The following is a 19,432-nucleotide window of genomic DNA, read 5'->3' as shown; positions in this document are numbered from 1 at the left end:
GCGTCAAATTTGCGGCTAACAAATATATTTTCGTATCCCAGGCACGATCATATCCGAGATATAGCCCACTCAACCGATTGATTCCGCAACTTCATGGCGGCCTCCGTCTCGTACGGGAAACGGCTGACAGTTAGGCTTAATCAAACGTGTCCCAGGCACTTTCAATTTTAAAATGGCGACCTTCAGGCGGGAATTTAACGGAGATACGGGATAGGTCTTAATTCCGTAAAGAAAACCAGCTCCTACATTTTAGTCTCGGCTCACGGCGTGCAAAAATTGGCTCGGTACTTGGTAGCGTTTTCTTCGTCGCGGTGGGCCGTTCGGGGATCTCTAGGCTAGGGTCGGATTACCTACGAACCGACGACGTACAATCCAAACAAACGAATTTCGTCGCGAGCGTTTCTAACGGCTCTTTGAAAAATTGTCCCGGGAGATAGCCCAACCTCGATTAATTTATCTTCGACGACTTCCCCCAGCGCGGATACCGGTTTGGATAAGCGTGGACGGCTACGGAGATCTCGGGCTGGTTTCATCATGTCGGGGATATAGGCTAACGGTGGTCGTAATTCACGGAGCAAAAAGGTGAAGAGTCAAACGGGCGCGTCGCGTTCCGAGACGTGTCGGAGGAATTCGGTACTCGAGCATTAAGGCGCTACGACGTCCTACTTCTTAAGTACATTCCGAGGTCGTCTCGAAAACAAAATCGAAAGCCCCGATTGACCCTCGTCTCCGGGAGTGAGTGAGATCTCTTCGCTTTCGGTTGTTGTTAAACCCGAGAAGACCATTCGCCAGAAGCCAAAGAAAACCCGAATTAAGAGGCATCGTCTCTCCGGAATGGGGGAACCTATTTGGGTCATCGACGGAAGAGTTGCTCACGCTACCGACGCTTTTTAAAACGAGAATAATATACATACGCGCGGAGGCACGCCGACGAAAGCCGCGTCTATTAAGTTTCCTCTCGGACCCAAGCGGACAGGCTTCGAGACTTCGAACAACGTCGAGACAATAGGATTATAATTATTATCAAAGAAACCGCCGTTGTTTCGACGCCAGCTTTCTCGTTCTGCCTCTTCGTTTATTCAAAAGTTGCGAAAGATGAAAGTGGTTGAGGTAGGTTGCTCTCGAGTCTTTGATATCGTTCTTAAAACAAGGGGCTGACTATCATTAATTTCAAGTACATACTTTAGAATTATAACGTTTGATGATACCGCGACTAATCGAAATTATTGTTTATCAATTTCGCGGGGCTAAATTAATGACACGAAAGTCCCTCTTAATTATTAATAAATTAACGAACAATTTAACTAGCTCGTTAAATCATTTAATATAAAATATTTAATATTTGAAACTCTTAAGAACGACAAACGCTCCATTAAGGATACCGTGAAGTAGGCGTATATCAAAGATTTGTTTACGTAAATTCCATTTCAATCGAATTAAACGCGCTACTTCCTGCGGGGATAATGTTCACGTTTTACACGCTTTTAATTTAGGCGTATATTTTAAAAAGGCAATTAATTCACCAGGAAGGTACGCCTCCCCTCGTAAACGTCAAACTGGATTAATAACCCCGATTATATCACGCTAAGAAAATATTATTTGGCTACATTGGTTCGAATTTCATTCGTCCGAACGGTGGTACAAATGTCCGAATGATCATTTGTCCGAATGCCGGAAAACAGAATCGTATGTCCGAAAACGTATTTCATTTGCCCGAAAAATGTATCACAACTTTTGTTGGTGATTTAGTCGTTCAATTTATGTTAACTTTACTGGCGAATTTCATTTGTTTGAATAATCGTTTGTCCGTTTTTTCGAACATTAGGAATTGGTTGTTTTTTTTTAAATATTGTTAATATAAGAAAATAGTAACATTAACGTGAACCTAACCTAACCTAAAATATCCACAACATTCAACGCAATTCCCACTTACTAACAAACAACGATATTTACAATGTAGTTTTTTATTTTTAATTCTTGCACAAAAAAAAATCCTGACCAAAAAAAACAGCAATAAGAAATACTAATTTAGCGACAGAATTCGGACAAGTGATGCTACCGATTCGGATAAATGAAACAAACAAGTTGTCCCTCGAGTTGTTCAATTCGAACAATTGAAACATTTGTTATTTCGGCGGTACGGACGAATGAAATTCGAACATTTGTTCCACCGTTCGGACGATTGAAATTCGAACAAATGTACCTACCCCGAAAATATATAAGTAGGAAATTTCCAAAAAAAAGATCTTCCTTCTATATTAGAACGAATGAAAGGCTGGAAACAAAGTTACCGAACCTGAAATAAGATGTTTGACGCTCTGGGAAGAAAGTTTTGGTCCGGAGAAAGGGAGGTATTTCCCGTCGGTTCACGCGCGCCAGAATGCGCAATATTGGCCTAACCCCTTTTCAACGCGCCGTTAATAGGTCAGACATTTGGTGACCCAATAAAAACCGATAAACACGTAACCGCCGCAACGAAAGAACCTTTAAGCTACACTGTATTCTACGGCTTCGAAAGCGAAAGCCCTCTCTCTCGACGTTATTAAGATTACGATAAAGATCTCCCCATTTATCATCCGGAATCAATGGCTTAGAAAAAGAATACCTCTTTTCAAGTTGATCCCAAAAGGATTAAGTTTATTTTTTTCACGCGAAATTTCTTACCAGCTAGGTTTTAGTGGACACATATTTTACCCTTTTACCCGCCTACGATAGAACCTATAATATATTATCATATTATCTTGATGACCAACGCACGACCAGGAAAAGTTTACCGATACGTTTCAGTTAAAAAAAAATGTTATGGTCCGAAATATAAACGTGATTTAGATTAGCATCTCGTTTTCGTTTGCAGAAAAGATGTCCTAAAAATAGGAGCATCGAGCGAAACAAAAACAAAAATAAGGCAGGGTAATGACGCCCGTATATTGGCAGTAATTGGGGTAATCATGTCCAATCTTTTAGATTTTGGGTTGGGTCTTAAAATACATTACTCGCGTGGCCCGTGGCTTCGAGAATATTCAAAATACTCTGTTTTTTTCAAAGCGAGTCTGATATTAAATTATGTCAGAGTATAAAGATTGGCATCCGCCGTTTAAAATCGCTCCGGGTTGAAATATTTCGCTCAAGGTAAAAACACAAACGTGTGGCCTGATTCACATGCTACGCCAAGATTTCGTTTATATCAGTTTTTGATATTACAGACATTGTAAATAAAATATAAATACATTTTTCGTCCAAATCCGGAGAAATGTCAACTAATCATTTTTTAAACGAGAGGGGGTGGGACAAATAAAAAAAAACCGCGTGCGTTCAAAGTCACGTGGGACGAAGTTTTGATAAAAAAATCTAGTTTGCCCTGAATTTATTCCATTGGCGTCATGTCGTTTTTGTTCGAATTAAAAGTCGAGACCAATGCTGAGGCTACCGACCACGGGGGAAAACCATCCGAAAGTTTGATTCCCCCGAGGTCCCCCACATCCCCAAATAAGAAACGAACAATTACTAATTTGGAGGGAGCAAAAAAAAAACACAAAGTGTCGTCGGTTATGGAGGACAACTGCCCGGGTTTCCTGCAATTGTTCCCTTTTTTACAATGGGGAAACGGTAAGTTAACTTAAATATCATATCGCACTCGAAGAGATAATTAAAAATTACAAGCTAACGAACTGGGAATCCAACGAAGGGCGATTATGCACATAGGCGGAGAAAGCAAAAGCGTTTCCGCGAATTAGAAATCATTGTTTTGATTAATTTAATACTATCTGAGAGTTTAGTTAAGGATACGAATATGGTAAAGTCGATAGGTAATATTCCAATAGTGGATACGTGATAAAAGACCAGATACCAGTTCTTACTCTCGATAATAATAACGCGTTGAAACAAAAACCTTGATTCCAACAGCTTCTACTCGCGCCACTCTCTTGTTAAGATCTTTCCCGTACAAGGTTATATCTTAAGTAGAGGACCGGTCTCCCAACAGCTGAGGAAATTAAATCTAATTAACACGCTCAGAAGCGGGACGTTTAATCTTTACAAACGTTCCCTTCTTCAAAACAATAAAAGCCACTTCGTACGTAAGCCTAATTGTCCGGTTTTCCCCGCGTTAATTGCCTTATCGACTCGAGTTTGAAGGAGGAATGCTCGTCTACAACTATATTTCGCATCGTCCAATCCTCCAGAGAACAACACCCATTACAGCCTAAGTACGAAACTCTCGAATTACGTTTCGCAATAGCCTACGCGCACTTTGCAAAAGTTTTAAGATTTCCCTTCAAACGTACATATTTCAAAATGAACCGAAAACTATACGTTGGTAATTAAAATTCCAACAACCTAAATTGGAATATTTCATAGCAAAAATTTCTAGTTTATAGATTGCGAGATAATATTAGCTTTAGTAGAATAGTACGGATGGGCTCATAAATTACGAGGTACTTGTACGGAACGTCGCTGTTATACGGAGAAGGTGATATTTAATCTTTCGTACCGCTTAAATAAAAATGAGCAACCATATTTTCGGCCGTCATTCCGATTGTGGAATGGCGCTAGAGTGTAGATCCCAAGCGTTCATTAAAATCCTACGCAAAATTGGCGCGCGAAAGAGTTATGACGGTGTAAAAGGCGCGTGGTCTCATCTCTCATTTAATGGGTTTATCTCTCGAATGCCAAAGGCGCTAAAAGTCGGATTCCTCAGCCAAAACTTCGAACAGAGAGCCGAAAGAAAAAATAACCCTTTTCAAGGCTTTTCTCTCGAAGCGAAGACGCGCCAGCGGAGATCGAAAACACCCCCCGAGAGGATTATAATCAACGCGAGAGAGGAGATTCGGTAATGGGCTTCCTATTAAAGAAGCTCCCAGATTAGAGAGAAAATGCCAACAAGATATTGAATTCCCCGGGGGCATTTAATGCTTCATACTTTAAGTTCGTCCTCAAAGCAGAGGGAACATCCTTCCCAAAAAAACCCGTCCCAGAAAAAAGGGAAAGCGATGTAACGTGATTAGCATTTTAGACTTTTCTTAAGCCTAATTTATACTGAATTTTACATTTTTTTACTGAAGATAATATCGAAGTTTGGTATTCCAGCGTTTTAAAAATGCCGAAAAATGATTATAGATGGGACGGGGTCAGGGGATACCCGATGGTATCTATTTCAATGAACTTTGTCAAATTTCGTAAACTAAGTACTACGACAAAATGGAAAGAAACATAAAAAATATCTCTAAGGCTATCAAAAAGCTGTTTACTTAAACTAATTCCGAAAATCTAACTCAATTTCGTTTTAAAAAGGAAGGTATGACCAAAAAATATGGTAACTAATAATAACGCCTTTGAGGTTGGTTTTCGGGTCTCACAAATGGGGAATAATGAAAATAAAGGGAAGATTCGGTTGCACTTTGATCTAAAGGCTTTTATCCTTAATTTCAATGGCCGAACGTGTTCTCCGTTTTTTGTCAGTAAGACTAAAAGGGAAACGCTTCTCATTTGCCTAAACCATTTTTTTGCTTTATTTTTCTCTACTCCTACCCTCGCTTTTTCAATTTCCTGGACTCGTAGGCGTCGCTAGTGGAAAAACGTTGAAATGTTGGCGACGTCGAAGCTTTCTTCGCCGCGTTCGCTTTATTTTCGGCGCAACCCCGCTCTTCCTTTAAAGCTCTTATTATTCTTCATTTTATTACGGAGTTTTTTTTCGCCGGCCAAAGAGATAAACGTTCCGCGGTTGGATGGTAAAAAGTTAAAAAAAACCTCGCTGAAAATCGGTCGCTTTAGACGAAATTGATACTTTCAAAGAGCCAAGGGGGCCTTGTATAAATGTCAGCGCCAATCGGAGAAATTCGATAAATTTAGATCACCTAGTTCTGTTTTTAAATATTACGCCTACGTTTTTGGTCAACGTATTTCGCAAACTGACAAGGAGAGTACCCGAGGTGTTTATTTGCGATTTTATTCAAAGTCGGGCAAAATGTAGACCTATATATGATATAGGGAATTTCCCAAAAGGAGACGTTGCACTACTAATTGGATTTGCCATGGCAACCGAAAATGTTTTGACCCCTTGAAACAAAAATAAGATTTTTTCCTTATATTACCCAAAATTTGTTACAATTTTACCCCAAAAATGTTACAATTTACCCAAACTTGATGAAATTTACCTAAATGTGGCCCAAATTACCTATTTCGTGATTTTTCTATTTTTTTTAACCAAACTTGATGAAATTTACCTAAATGTGACCCAAATTACCCATTTCGTGATTTTTCTTTTTTTTTAACCAAACTTGATGAAATTTACCTAAATGTGACCCAAATTACCCATTTCGTGATTTTTCTATTTTTTTAACCAAACTTGATGAAATTTACCTAAATGTGACCCAAATTACCCATTTCGTGATTTTTCTTTTTTTTTAACCAAACTTGATGAAATTTACCTAAATGTGACCCAAATTACCCATTTCGTGATTTTTCTTTTTTTTTAACCAAACTTGATGAAATTTACCTAAATGTGACCCAAATTACCCATTTCGTGATTTTTCTTTTTTTTTAACCAAACTTGATGAAATTTACCTAAATGTGACCCAAATTACCCATTTCGTGATTTTTCTATTTTTTTTAACCAAACTTGATGAAATTTACCTAAATGTGACCCAAATTACCCATTTCGTGATTTTTCTATTTTTTTTAACCAAACTTGATGAAATTTACCTAAATGTGACCCAAATTACCCATTTCGTGATTTTTCTATTTTTTTTAACCAAACTTGATGAAATTTACCTAAATGTGACCCAAATTACCCATTTCGTGATTTTTCTTTTTTTTTAACCAAACTTGATGAAATTTACCTAAATGTGACCCAAATTACCCATTTCGTGATTTTTCTATTTTCTTTAACCAAACTTGATGAAATTTACCTAAATGTGACCCAAATTACCCATTTCGTGATTTTTCTTTTTTTTTAACCAAACTTGATGAAATTTACCTAAATGTGACCCAAATTACCCATTTCGTGATTTTTCTATTTTCTTTAACCAAACTTGATGAAATTTACCTAAATGTGACCCAAATTACCCATTTCGTGATTTTTCTTTTTTTTTAACCAAACTTGATGAAATTTACCTAAATGTGACCCAAATTACCCATTTCGTGATTTTTCTTTTTTTTTAACCAAACTTGATGAAATTTACCTAAATGTGACCCAAATTACCCATTTCGTGATTTTTCCATTTTTTTTAACCAAACTTGATGAAATTTACCTAAATGTGACCCAAATTACCCATTTCGTGATTTTTCTATTTTTTTTAACCAAACTTGATGAAATTTACCTAAATGTGACCCAAATTACCCATTTCGTGATTTTTCTATTTTTTTTAACCAAACTTGATGAAATTTACCTAAATGTGGCCGAAATGACCTATTTCGGGATTTTCAATTTTTTTTAAATTTTCGTAGGTAAGTACCCTGGATAATTTTTTGTTTTAAGTGATGATAAACATTTTTGGTTGCCATGGAAAATCGAATTGGTAGTGCAACGTCTCTTTTTGGGAAATTGAATACCTCATATAGGTCTACATTACGCCCGACTTTGAACAAAATCGGCAATAAACACCTCGGGAACTCTCCTTGTGAGAAGTAAAACAACGCTATTTAAAGTATCCTGCCGCACCTTGTTTCGGTATATAGTTTAAAGGTGTTAGATTGATTCTTTATAGGGGGTTAAAAACGACTCAAGATTGAACGAATTGTTTGGAGCGCTTTAGCGGAGATGGACCAGATCAACCTGTTTTTCTCTCGCGAATCGTGAAGTGTTATTTGATCTTTCTCGAGGAGTTTTGGGTCAAATTGAAAATAGCTTTTTCTTTCTTTAGCGCGAGAGATAAAAATCTAGGCGTACGTCCTCTATAACGGTACATCCATGCAATATTCAACAATACGAGTCCCTTGAACGACGGGTCAATCTTTCGATATATTTCCTATCCGGTTTTCTTTCCACGAGGAGAGTTATCGAGGTGCTTTCGTAAGAAGACGTTCGAGTCAATATGGAGAAATAAGTTAATTTATAAGAACGCCTGATTTTGTTTAACCTTAAAATTACCTTCAATATTTCAAAATTTTACTTTAAAAAGGGGGTTCAATTCGCACTATCATAGATGGTCAAAAAATGGCAAACCGATATTAGACGGGTTAATCCACCATCCCCAAACGTGTAGGTAAACGTGTAGACGTAGCTTTATTCCGTACAATCTTCATTGCTACAAGTTATCCCTACACGTCAAAGTTAACTTAATCCGTTTATCGATAATGTTAACCCGGCCACCTGTTTAAGGCATTAAAAGTCGCTAGATGACTTGGGCCTAAGTTGGTGCCTCGGGTATTAGCCTAGCTGAATATATATAATTATTTTATTATTATAATATAATAATGAATTTTGTAAGTTTATTATTTTTATTAGCTGAATATTATTATTATTAACGGGTTTTTTTCTATTAGGATTTTAAAGGGAATATAACCTGCAAAGCAATCTTTACGGAAGACCCCTTCAATTTTTCAAATGTCCCTGTACAGTGGCGCCAAACATTTTTAAAGCCAAAGGCAAGAGCGGCCAGAGCTGCAAGCGTTGGTGTTCCACACCAAATACCTGAGGTTATATTCCCTTTAATTACAGAGTCCTTAGCTGGGGGCTAATTTACTTTTTACCGAAATAAAAATATAAAAATAATAATAATAATAATAATAGTAATAATAATTATTATTATATACTTCAAAATGAAATTCGGCCTTATGATCGAATCGACTTTGTTGGAAAGAAAGATTAATGATTTTTAAGAATAATCATTTTGAAAAGTCATTAAAATTGAATTGGAATTGAATAATTTAAACGCGACAAATATTAATGATTTGCGCTTATACGATTCTCTTTGAAGATTTTAACGGGAAGCTGCGTTTCAAAGAGAAGCCACAGCAGATCGGAAGACCGCTTGACCAGCTTCTTCTCTCTTCGCCATTGCTAAAGATGACCATAACGAGAGCCGACAGTCCAGACAACGGGAGATGCCATGGCCAGAACTCTCTGGATACACGCCCTCTTTTGGATCATTCAGTTACCAATCTTTTACGTCCAAACAGGAATAGTTTCGCAAGGTAAATATCAAATATTATTCTTCAAATAAGGCTAGACGCCCATTGGCTCTCCGTTTCGTATCCGTCCTGCCTTCCACAAGGCATTGTCTCCGTTACGAATCAAAGGCTTTGAGAAAGGTAGGACGGAGACGTTACGAAGAGCAGTGAGCGCTAAACATAAGGAAGATTCGGTACCGGTAAAGATCGGCGTTTGAATAAGAAATTATCCAATTATTTATTTTTATTCATAACCGCAAATTATCCAAAAAATATACGAAAAAACCGATTATTTTTGCATGTTAAATCGTTGTTTATTCGTATAAAATGTTCATAAAAAACAGTTAACCAAACTTTTTATGGTTAATCGAATTTTTTCCGGTTAATTTATTCGTTCCGCCGACCTCTATGTACCGGTAATCTTTGTATAGTTTTTATTTTAATTACTTACAGTTTAGACTAGTCTAGAGTATTGTTTACGTCAAAAGGAAGATACGAAATGAATTAACCAAGTAAAAACAGTAGAACCTTATCATAAATTTATACAGAACAGAATTCAAACACCTCCATCCACAAATGATAATAGTAACTTGAATATAAAAAGTAAAATAATATAGAATCGAAAACAAAAATCTCTTCCTATTGTCCCGTACACAATTAAACGAAAATCGACCATCTAATTATACCAGAGCCCCCAAAACAAAGAACGCAACCGTCACATTTGTTAACGAACCACACCCCAAAACCGTTGCAATCGGCGCGCTCTTAAACTTAAACAACGTGATTTTAGAAAAATTTAACAAGCTTTCCACGATGGTCGTAGGTAAAAAACCACGTCCTTCGAAGTTGCAGTTTTTTTGGCAAAGAAATCTGGGAGGCAGGCAACGAATAAGAGAATTCCAAAATATTCCAAGTCTAAAATATAGTGGCCTTCGAAACAACAGCCACGCGTTTATAAAAAACATGTCACGTTAACTTTCTTCCGTCCATCTCCGGATAAAATATCTGCCTAAACTCACGGCCAAAACCGGTCCGGGAATCTCTACTAAGCCGAAAAAAGTGCCAAATATTTGATTAACTCGAATCATCGTCTAAATTAATGGTATTACGACGGCGATTTTACCCTCTGGGCGCCTGTAACCCAACTGCCAGTCGAATACAGACAGCTGAAATCTAATCACGAGGATGTGGCTAATCTAGGTCAGGGTATATGGGGATATATCACTTCTGAATAAGAGAGTCACTCAAAAAAAGAAATACGTCTAATTGTAAAAGACTATTATCAGAACCACTGTCTCCGTTGCCAAACCAGTTCCCAGCCAAATAGGTCCCAATTAAATTGGTCCAGCCTCCTTCTATAAAAGAGTGCGTGCGGGAGAAATAAATAGGCGAGAATTCATAGAACACATAGGCAGGGGGCAGTCGTAACCAACGTAGCTATAGCTCCGAATAAAAAAGAAACAAATTGTTTCGTGAAAGTGATTTTCCTTCTTGTATACCAACAATAAGCTTGTTTTGAAAGGCTACGGAGAGTGAAAAAGCTCGCGCCGAGAAGACCAGATTGACTAGTTTGCCGAATTCAGTTTCCGCGTATTTAATCGAGTCCCCGTTTTCGATTAGGCCAGAGCAAATTAATCACGCAACCGTCAGAATGTCTTTATTGGGGACGAATTTTTTCTATTGTATCGGTTTGATAGGAATTTAATTCGGTTTTCAACGACCGGTAGGCCAAGAACATTAACCCAATTAACGGTTATTTAATCGTTACATCGTCTTAGTTAATCCCTAAATGTTTTAGCTAAAGTTAAAAGTAATCCCTCGTTCTTCCGCGGAATAACGTTTAAATTCCGAGTTAATTCGCATTTTGCCAAATGAATACGTAATTCGTCGTTAATACATTTCCGGGTTTGAAGAAAACGGGTTTTCCTCGATGGTAGACCAGTCCGAAATAAGTAGGCTAGACCTAGAAAAGGGTTTCGCGTATATTTATTTTACACTCTGTTTTAAACCGTGGCCGGTTTTGTTTTGGTTTTCGCAGAAGACACCGATCACTACGCCCTCTTGAAGGAAGTCAGCAACGGAACGCTAGTCTCCGAATTCCAATGGGTAATTCCCAACATCCATCACATCCTCGAGACGGCCCATTCGCCGGCGGGAGAGACCATCCCCGGACCCGAGTTCTACACGGGTCAGCCAGGGTACAAAGTGCGAATGGGAGTGACGGTCGGCCGAATTAACCCCAACGACGGATTGCAGTACATGGGCGTTTGGTTCACTTTGGTCAGGGGCAAATTCGACGACGTCGTCGAATGGCCTTTCCAATACAAGTTCAACATCACCCTGGTGGATCAGTCGAACACCCCGGAATCGGACAATATTCATCTTTCTATGAACCCTATGACCGCCATCTGCAGGTTGCTGAAGCAGTTTTTGCGGCCAAAAACGCGTAAACGAGAAGGTGACGGTTGCGGGAAAGCTTTCTTCGTCCCTCACAACCGTCTCTTAAACGAAGGGAAGTTTATTCTTAACGGAAGCGCCCTGATCCGGGTGACTGTCTTCTTAGAGGACAGAGGAGCCATTCCCAAGAGAGCCAAAGCCTACATGAGAGGCCATCAACTCGTTTCCGAATTCTTGTGGGAGATCGAAGACATCGACACGAAAATAAAACGAGCCAAAGAAGGGTTTCTCTCCACTATCACCAGCGATCTCTTCTACGTCAACAGCGAGAGTTATTTGATGGTTTTGCAACTCGCGATTCATCCGGAAGACGAACACTTGGGGCTTTTCGCCACTCTGGTGCCGGGGGATTTCGACGATACCCTAGAATGGCCATTCGCGTACAGCTTCGAACTCTCCATCGCGGACCAGTCGCCGGGTTACATCACCTTCGACCGGAAAGGCTTGGTCGATCCTAATTCCGGAATATGCTCGCTAAATTCCTTCACCAAACCTCAGTACCAGCCCAACGTTCCTTGCGGTTTCAGACGCTTGCTGAGTTTCCATCAGCTGGAAACGAGAAATTTCAAGAAGAACGGCAACCTTCTAGTCAGATTCGCGGCCATTCTGGACCAGATGCCAAATTTCGCCGCCGTGGCCGCCAAAGACGGTCACTTGGTCGGAGAATACACCTGGAGAGTACCCAACATCGAAAGGAAAATCCAATTGGGGAAATCCGGGAAAGTAAACAACTTACTCAGCGAGCGCTTTTACAGCAATCATCAGGGATATTTAATGCAATTGCAGCTCAAGTTCCAGAACACGAGTACCGGGAACCTGGGCCTATACCTCACGCTTTTAGAAGGAGAATACGATTCCTTACTCGAGTGGCCATTCGTGAAAAAGTTCGACCTGACCTTCATAGATCAACAATCGGGCGGGGACGGTAAGGACATCGCGGTCTCGGTCGACCCCAGGAACCCGTACATTACGAACGACGCTTGCGTGGGCTCGTTTTGGAGACCCGTTGGCCGGAACGACGCCTGCGGTTCGGCTTCGACGATTAATTACGAGACTCTTTACACGAGAAAATATATTCGATACGGCGCTTTGTTGGTTAAAGTGACCGTATACTTGGAGGAAATCAACCCTCCCCGCTTCGGGACCCTGACCGCCGAGGACGACCACGTGGTCTCCACCTACGAATGGACTTTAGGCGACGTTGACGAACATATCGGCCGAGCTAGAAAGGGCGAAATTCAATTCATAGACAGCGAGAAATTTTACGTCACTAACAACGGCTATCGTATGATGTTGAGGTTGTACCCGGAAAAGAGCTACGGATACGTAGGACTTTACGCCGTTCTTACGAAAGGCGCTTACGACAAATCATTGCAATGGCCATTCAAATACAAGTACCAATTAACGGTGGTAGACCAGAGTGAAAAGAAACCGCGCTTGGATATCTCGAGGATCACCTATCCGTCCACGGCGTCTAGCGGCTGCCCGGAAGTGGCATTCACTAAACCGGAACAAGAACTGGCCGAATGGAGCTGCGGAGAAGGAAGGATGATCAGCCACGAGACTCTCAATACTCGAGGCTACAAAAAAGACGGTGGAGTTCGGGTCAAGATCACCGTCTTCCTGCAAGAATTGTCCCCGCAAGTGGCCTCTATAAATTTCCATCAAAACGCGATAACGGCGGAGTACGCGTGGCTGGTGCACGACCTTTTCGATCGGATTGAATTGCTCAAAGCCAAAGAACTGATGAAGATCGAAAGCCCCCTCTTCTACACCAGCAACCAAGGCTACGCCATCCGGGTTAGTTTAGCTCTCAATACGATTGCTCCTCCGTTACACAGTTTAGCCAATCACAAGGAAGAATTCGTCGTCGGCCTGTACGTCACCATATTCAAAGGCAAGTTTGACCAAATTTTGAGGTGGCCCTTCCCGCACACCATTCTCATGACGCTTGTCGACCAAACGTACACTGGCTCAGATCTCGTCAAGACGATCGACCCCCGGAATTCTAGGTGTCCCCCGCACGCTTTCGACAAACCGCGGGACATTCAAAACGAGAACGCGTGTGGATTTGCCGTGTTCGTGTCTCTGGAAAGACTGCAGAGTTACGTCAAGGATGGCGCCGTCCTTTTCCGAACGTCCATCATCACGGGCCAGGTAATCCGCTGAAAGACGCCTCTACTCCACTCCTCTCATTCCGATTTCGCTGCTCCCCCTCTTAATCTCAAGGCTAGTTACTTTTTCTATTATCTGTGATACCATGACGTCATTAGTGCGTAGTGGCGACGCGAGCGGTCCCTTCGTAGGATAATAACATTCGTTAAAATTAAAAGATTCGAGCGGGCTGTTTAACTTCCATTCCGCGCTTTGATTGCCGTATTGTTTTCATCGCGGCAGTAACGACAGTCGCGCCTTCTATTCGAAAGAGCTAAAAGCCGATTTACGCGCGATCCGTCCGTTTTGCAATATAATCCATTTCTCGCGCCAATCGTTCTCAGATTTTAAAAACAGCGTGTTTTAATTTTACGTACTGTCACGTACGTTTTTGTCATTACAATTAGTCTAAATAAAAAATTATAATTTCGCCAAATTGTTTTTCTTTGTTAATCTTTTATAAATAATAGGCATGATAAGGAAAAGTTGGAACTAGATTCCAAGTTCGAATTTATCTTCGACAATAGCGCCATCTCATTTGGAGAGTATTGCGAAATTACTTCATTAAGCTTTCAATATATCTTACTCGAAATTACGTCTCTGATAAATTCCACACTTTTAAACTACTAAAATTGTGGTTTTTTTAAATAGTTTAATATATCGTGAAATTATAGAATGCGTATAGATGGCGCACAGTGCCTTGTTAAATTTAAAATTGAAGAGGGAAATTCCCCGAATTTCAGTATTCGGTCATATAGGATCCTTGGTTCGGTATACACTACGTTATCGGTATTGGAAATAAAAACCTAAATATTTTTGGAAAAAAGTATTTAAATTAAATACCTAAATATTGTTTAAGAAAAGTATTTATAATGAAAACCTAAATATTGTTTAAGAAAAGTATTTATAATAAAATACTAAATATTTTTTGAGAAATTATTTTAAAATAAAATACTAAATATTTTTTGAGAAAGGTATTTAAAATAAAACAGTAAATATTTTTTGAGAAAGGTATTTAAAATAAAATAGTAAGTATTTTTTGAGAAAGGTATTTAAAATAAAATGGTAAGTATTTTTTTAGAAAGGTATTTAAAATAAAATGGTAAGTATTTTTTGAGGAAAGTATTTAAAATATTCGAATTACTTGACTTTCTAGATAAATATTCGAATTACTTGACTTTCAATAGAAATATTCGAATTACTTGACTTTCTATAGAAATATCCGAATTTAAGGCTGTGCGATTAGTGGTTTTAGGCAATCGAGTCAGTTATCGATTATCAAATTGGTTTTTATCGAGTATTCGAGTCGAGTAGTATTGAAGTCGAGTCGAGTAGTCGAGTACTTAATTAAGGGGAAAATTTCTCTTATTCGAGTCGAGTAATATTAACATGAACTTTATTAAATTTATTTAAAATAAGTTAAGCGTATTTAATTATTATTTTACCTCTTTTATGTAATTTATATTTTAGGTTTCGTTATATAATTATGATATGTGACGTAACATTTCAGCGACTTCACCTGAAACACTAAGCGACTTCACCTGAAACACTAAGCGACTTCACCTGAAACACTAATCGACTTCACCTGAAACACTAAGCGACGTCACCTGAAACACTAAGCGACGTCACCTGAAATACTAAGAGACTTCACCTGAAACACTAAGCGACGTCACCTGAAACACTAAGCGACGTCACCTGAAACACTAAGCGACGTCACCTGAAACACTAAGCGACTTCACCTGAAACACTAAGCGACTTCACCTGAAACACTAAGCGACTTCACCTGAAACACTAAGCGACTTCACCTGAAACACTAAGCGACTTCACCTGAAACACTAAGCGACTTCACCTGAAACACTAAGCGACTTCACCTGAAACACTAAGCGACTTCACCTGAAACACTAAGCGACTTCACCTGAAACACTAAGCGACGTTACCTGAAACACTAAGCGACGTCACCTGAAACACTAAGCGACGTCACCTGAAACACTAAGCGACTTCACCTGAAACACTAAGCGACTTCACCTGAAACACTAAGCGACTTCACCTGAAACACTAAGCGACGTTACCTGAAACACTAAGCGACGTCACCTGAAACACTAAGCGGCTTCACCTGAAACACTAAGCGGCTTCACCTGAAACACTAAGCGACTTCACCTGAAACACTAAGCGACGTCACCTGAAACACTAAGCGACGTCACCTGAAACACTAAGCGACGTCACCTGAAACACTAAGCGACGTCACCTGAAACACTAAGCGACGTCACCTGAAACACTAAGCGACGTCACCTGAAACACTAAGCGACGTCACCTGAAACACTAAGCGACGCCACCTGAAACACTAACCGACGTCACCTGAAACACTAAGCGACGTCACCTGAAACACTAAGAACGCTTTTCCAAACCCTCCGTGGAGATAATTAGCCAGCCGCTCCGAATCAAAGATGTTACATGATGTAACATTTTCTAATATGACGTCATGTAACGTGTGTAACTCGTCAATATTTAAATAAAATTATGTGAAATAAAAAATCTCATTATTTAGTCAAAAGTAAATATTTTAAAATATGTATAAAATATTCTTGGAAAAATGGCTTAAAATGAAATTTACATCAATATCTTAAAAGTAATTAAAAATTTAGTATTTTAAATACTAACCAACACAGACGAACTTTATTCTACTAGACAATAGCGTGATGGTAGATTCAGAGAGCAGCAACATCATTAACACAATAGAGGGTTTAATACCACGCTAAGAAAGGAGTAGGGGAAAAGTATAGGCGTGCGCACGTAACTTAATTGTCTATCGTTTATACTTCTACAAGATTTTTCCCATTAAGCCCCTACAGATACAGCTGCTAATGCGTGTTTACGAAACAACTATATAATTAGTTTCACAAAGGATTACATAGAATTTAAAACTGGCAGCATTCGGACAAAACTTTCAGCTATGGAAAGTAATTCGCGTACGACGTTAAGCTGGAAAAATATCAAAGTGTCAGTACCTACGACAAAAAGCTGCGTTTGGAGCCGAAATGTTGAATGGAAAACCGTATTGCACGAAAGTAAAATATTTCTCGCTCATTTTGGGGGCTATTAGCAAATATTTTATTTTCATCATTGGCTTTATCAGTAAATGGTCAAGCTCAGTCCGCAGAATTGGTAGGCGTAATCGGCGCCAGCGGATCGGGCAAGTCTACTCTTCTGGATGTCCTGTCCGGAACCATCAAGAAATCTTACAGCGTCACCGGACAAATCAGTATCAATGGGAAAGATACGTGTACGAGGAAACATTCGGTATTGCTCAGGCAATTTCAGGACTTACTTCCTCAGATGACGGTTAAGGAGTATTTGTGGTATCAGGTACGAGATTCGAAAGCTAATTCTAGAGATTTTGAAACGTGGACATTTCATTTCCATACCGTTATAGGTTTCACTTAGAGTTCCCAAGACGGGCGAAAACTCAAAAGATATCGATTCCATTGTGCAAAAGCATCTAGGAGAGGTTTTTAATTCAATTTTGACTATAATAATTATTATTATTAGTGATAATCAAAGAATTTCATCGTGACTATAGGCTGGGCTATTAAACGTTCAAAACACGCTAATAGGAGAGTCCTCGAAGGCCAAGACACTTTCCGGCGGAGAGATTCGTCGATTGGCGTTTGTCTGCGAAGTAAGCTATCGGCGTCAGTTTGTGATAAATCAAGGCTTCAATTATTCGTAATATGAGCGTCCACACAGATCATTGGTAGCCCTAAATTCCTCTTCCTGGACGAGCCAACAACGGGTTTGGACAGTTTCGCCGCCAAAGAATGCGTGACGATTCTCAAGGCGCAGGTTCGAAAACAGAACATTTGCTGCGTATGCACGATACACCAGCCTTCGTCTTCACTTTTCCGACAATTTGACCGAGTCATCCTGATGACGTCCTTCGGAAGAGTGGCCTATCAAGGGGACATTGACTCCGCTTTGACGTTCTTCAAAGAACGGTGCGTTCATACACCCGAGCTCCGTCGACTCCTGGAATCACCAGATTTATAATGCTTTCCAAGTACCTTTCAGGCTGAACTCGGAGTGTCCCCCGAACTACAATCCTTACGACTTTTTCATACGACAGCTACGAACGGAAATCATTGGAACCGCGGACAATGACGATGTACGTACTAAGTAAACGAACAATTTCATTATCGAAAATACTAAATACACGATTATTCACGCAGGAAATTCCAGCGGAATATAGATATTTGAGCAAAAAGGCGGACACTGCGCTGGGAAAACCATTAACAACTACGATGAACCAAATACGACTTTTGATCTGGAAGGAAACATTGGGTATTTCCCGATTTCCAGAACAATACCTTAAGAAATCGAGCAGGTCTTTGGTCAGAAAAACCTAACATAATTCTTAATGTAGTAATTGGGCTCCTAAAACAATATCGATTTAACGCAGATGCTGGCAGTCGTGATGATGTGCGCTTTTTGGAAGCAACCGTTGACTGGAATCGGGGTCGAAAACTTGACTGCTATATGGATCGAGGCTGAAAGATTTATTGGAATTCAGTTTCTATACAGCGCTGGTTTCGTACGTCGCAACGGTTCTTGGTCACGGCAATACGCCCAATATGTAATGACTGAAAACTGAAACAGTTAACGACTTATTTCAGGCCCTAAATGAAGGTCAGGCGATCCTGGATTTTAAGGCGAGGCTTTACTCGGTCCACTCTTTTATGATTGTTCGGACAATATTCGAGACGATGTACTGCTTTATTGATACTTTCATTTTCTGTTCGCTGATGTATTGGTCTACTGGTAATTTAAGTTTAGAAACTAGAAAAACAAACGAAACGTTCTAATCGTGGGTGGTTTCTTGAGGAATGCAACTGTCTCCTGAAAAATACGGAGTTTTCATCACTGCGGCATTTCTAACGAACATGGCGGCTAGCGCCACGGGTAATTATTTCTGATGGTAACGACTTTTGACGACGATCCAACAAAAGTTTCTTTTTAGGAGAGTTTCTTAGACTGATTTTAGGGAATGTAAAATATTTTATAGCCTTCGTCAGTTTCTTTTTCAACTATTGCAGAGTTTTAACGGGATTATTCAACAATATTAAGTATGTTTTGATACAATGTTGATAAGATTCCAATAAGTTAACATCATATTCGCCAATAGTTCTATTCCAGGATACTTATCTTGGACGAAATACCTGCTATTCGCGTATTACGGAGCAGAATCGATAATTGGAAACCAATGGAAAGACGCTGGCCAAATTGGTAAGAATAAAACGCCAATAACCAAAGTTTGGTAATGTACTGAAAGATAATCTATTTCGAGTTTATATAATAATTGCATGCGGAAACGTAACGATACAGATAGCGGCATAAGGTCCGGGGCACTAGATTTTTCGTACACCCTAAGTAATATAAGCAAAAGTAATTTTTATCATTTGCATACACATAAAAACCTAAAAATTCGGCACTTGTACAGACAGTTTGGGGGCTATGTTGAATGTTTGATCAAGATAATCAGCTAGACTATTTCACAAGGCACAACCATAAGACCACGTTATCTAGCGATTTTTAATGCTTTTAAATCAGATGGCCGGTTAAACCGTGTAGGAGGATAGTGGCTAGCCCTCCATGCCACGCGAATTAACAACTCCCTACACTATTGCAGAAAATGACTTCATAGTAAAAATTCATTTTTAAT

The 19,432-nt window shown here is 39.5% G+C and overlaps 2 protein-coding genes across 2 annotated transcripts; both read left to right on the top strand.

Moving 5' to 3' along the window:
• Positions 1-1,033: 1,033 nt before the first annotated feature.
• On the top strand, positions 1,034-14,071 carry LOC149932801 (uncharacterized). Its single transcript, XM_090155448.1, has 3 exons — positions 1,034-1,110; positions 8,916-9,132; positions 11,147-14,071. Exons 2-3 carry the CDS (start codon positions 9,048-9,050, stop codon positions 13,732-13,734), a joined length of 2,673 nt encoding a protein of 890 aa, XP_090011574.1. The 5' UTR covers positions 1,034-1,110; positions 8,916-9,047; the 3' UTR covers positions 13,735-14,071.
• Positions 14,072-16,669: 2,598 nt separating this feature from the next.
• On the top strand, positions 16,670-18,858 carry LOC149932800 (protein white-like). The gene is made up of 11 exons (XM_090157184.1): positions 16,670-16,784; positions 16,853-17,082; positions 17,150-17,224; positions 17,297-17,395; positions 17,464-17,711; positions 17,785-17,878; positions 17,943-18,104; positions 18,173-18,304; positions 18,387-18,531; positions 18,595-18,672; positions 18,731-18,858. The coding sequence occupies exons 1-11, from the start codon at positions 16,670-16,672 to the stop codon at positions 18,856-18,858; spliced, it is 1,506 nt and encodes a 501-aa protein (XP_090013310.1).
• Positions 18,859-19,432: the final 574 nt, after the last annotated feature.

The sequence above is a fragment of the Leiobunum rupestre genome, chromosome 8 (genome assembly GCF_980474605.1).
Source record: "Leiobunum rupestre chromosome 8, qqLeiRupe1.1.hap1, whole genome shotgun sequence".
NCBI classification, from domain to species: domain Eukaryota; kingdom Metazoa; phylum Arthropoda; class Arachnida; order Opiliones; family Sclerosomatidae; genus Leiobunum; species Leiobunum rupestre.
This window is presented reverse-complemented; position numbering and strand designations above follow the sequence as displayed.

What these genes read in the sequence shown, in the direction of transcription:
- LOC149932800 (XM_090157184.1), top strand. Translation starts at nt 16,670, where the DNA reads ATGGAAAGTAATTCGCGTACGACGTTAAGCTGGAAAAATATCAAAGTG. An exon ending in AGAAATCGAGCAGGTCTTTG is followed by an intron (nt 18,105 to 18,172) that starts GTCAGAAAAACC and finishes GATTTAACGCAG; the next exon opens with ATGCTGGCAGTCGTGATGAT. An exon ending in CATGGCGGCTAGCGCCACGG is followed by an intron (nt 18,673 to 18,730) that starts GTAATTATTTCT and finishes GTTTCTTTTTAG; the next exon opens with GAGAGTTTCTTAGACTGATT.
- LOC149932801 (XM_090155448.1), top strand. Translation starts at nt 9,048, where the DNA reads ATGGCCAGAACTCTCTGGATACACGCCCTCTTTTGGATCATTCAGTTA. An exon ending in AACAGGAATAGTTTCGCAAG is followed by an intron (nt 9,133 to 11,146) that starts GTAAATATCAAA and finishes TGGTTTTCGCAG; the next exon opens with AAGACACCGATCACTACGCC.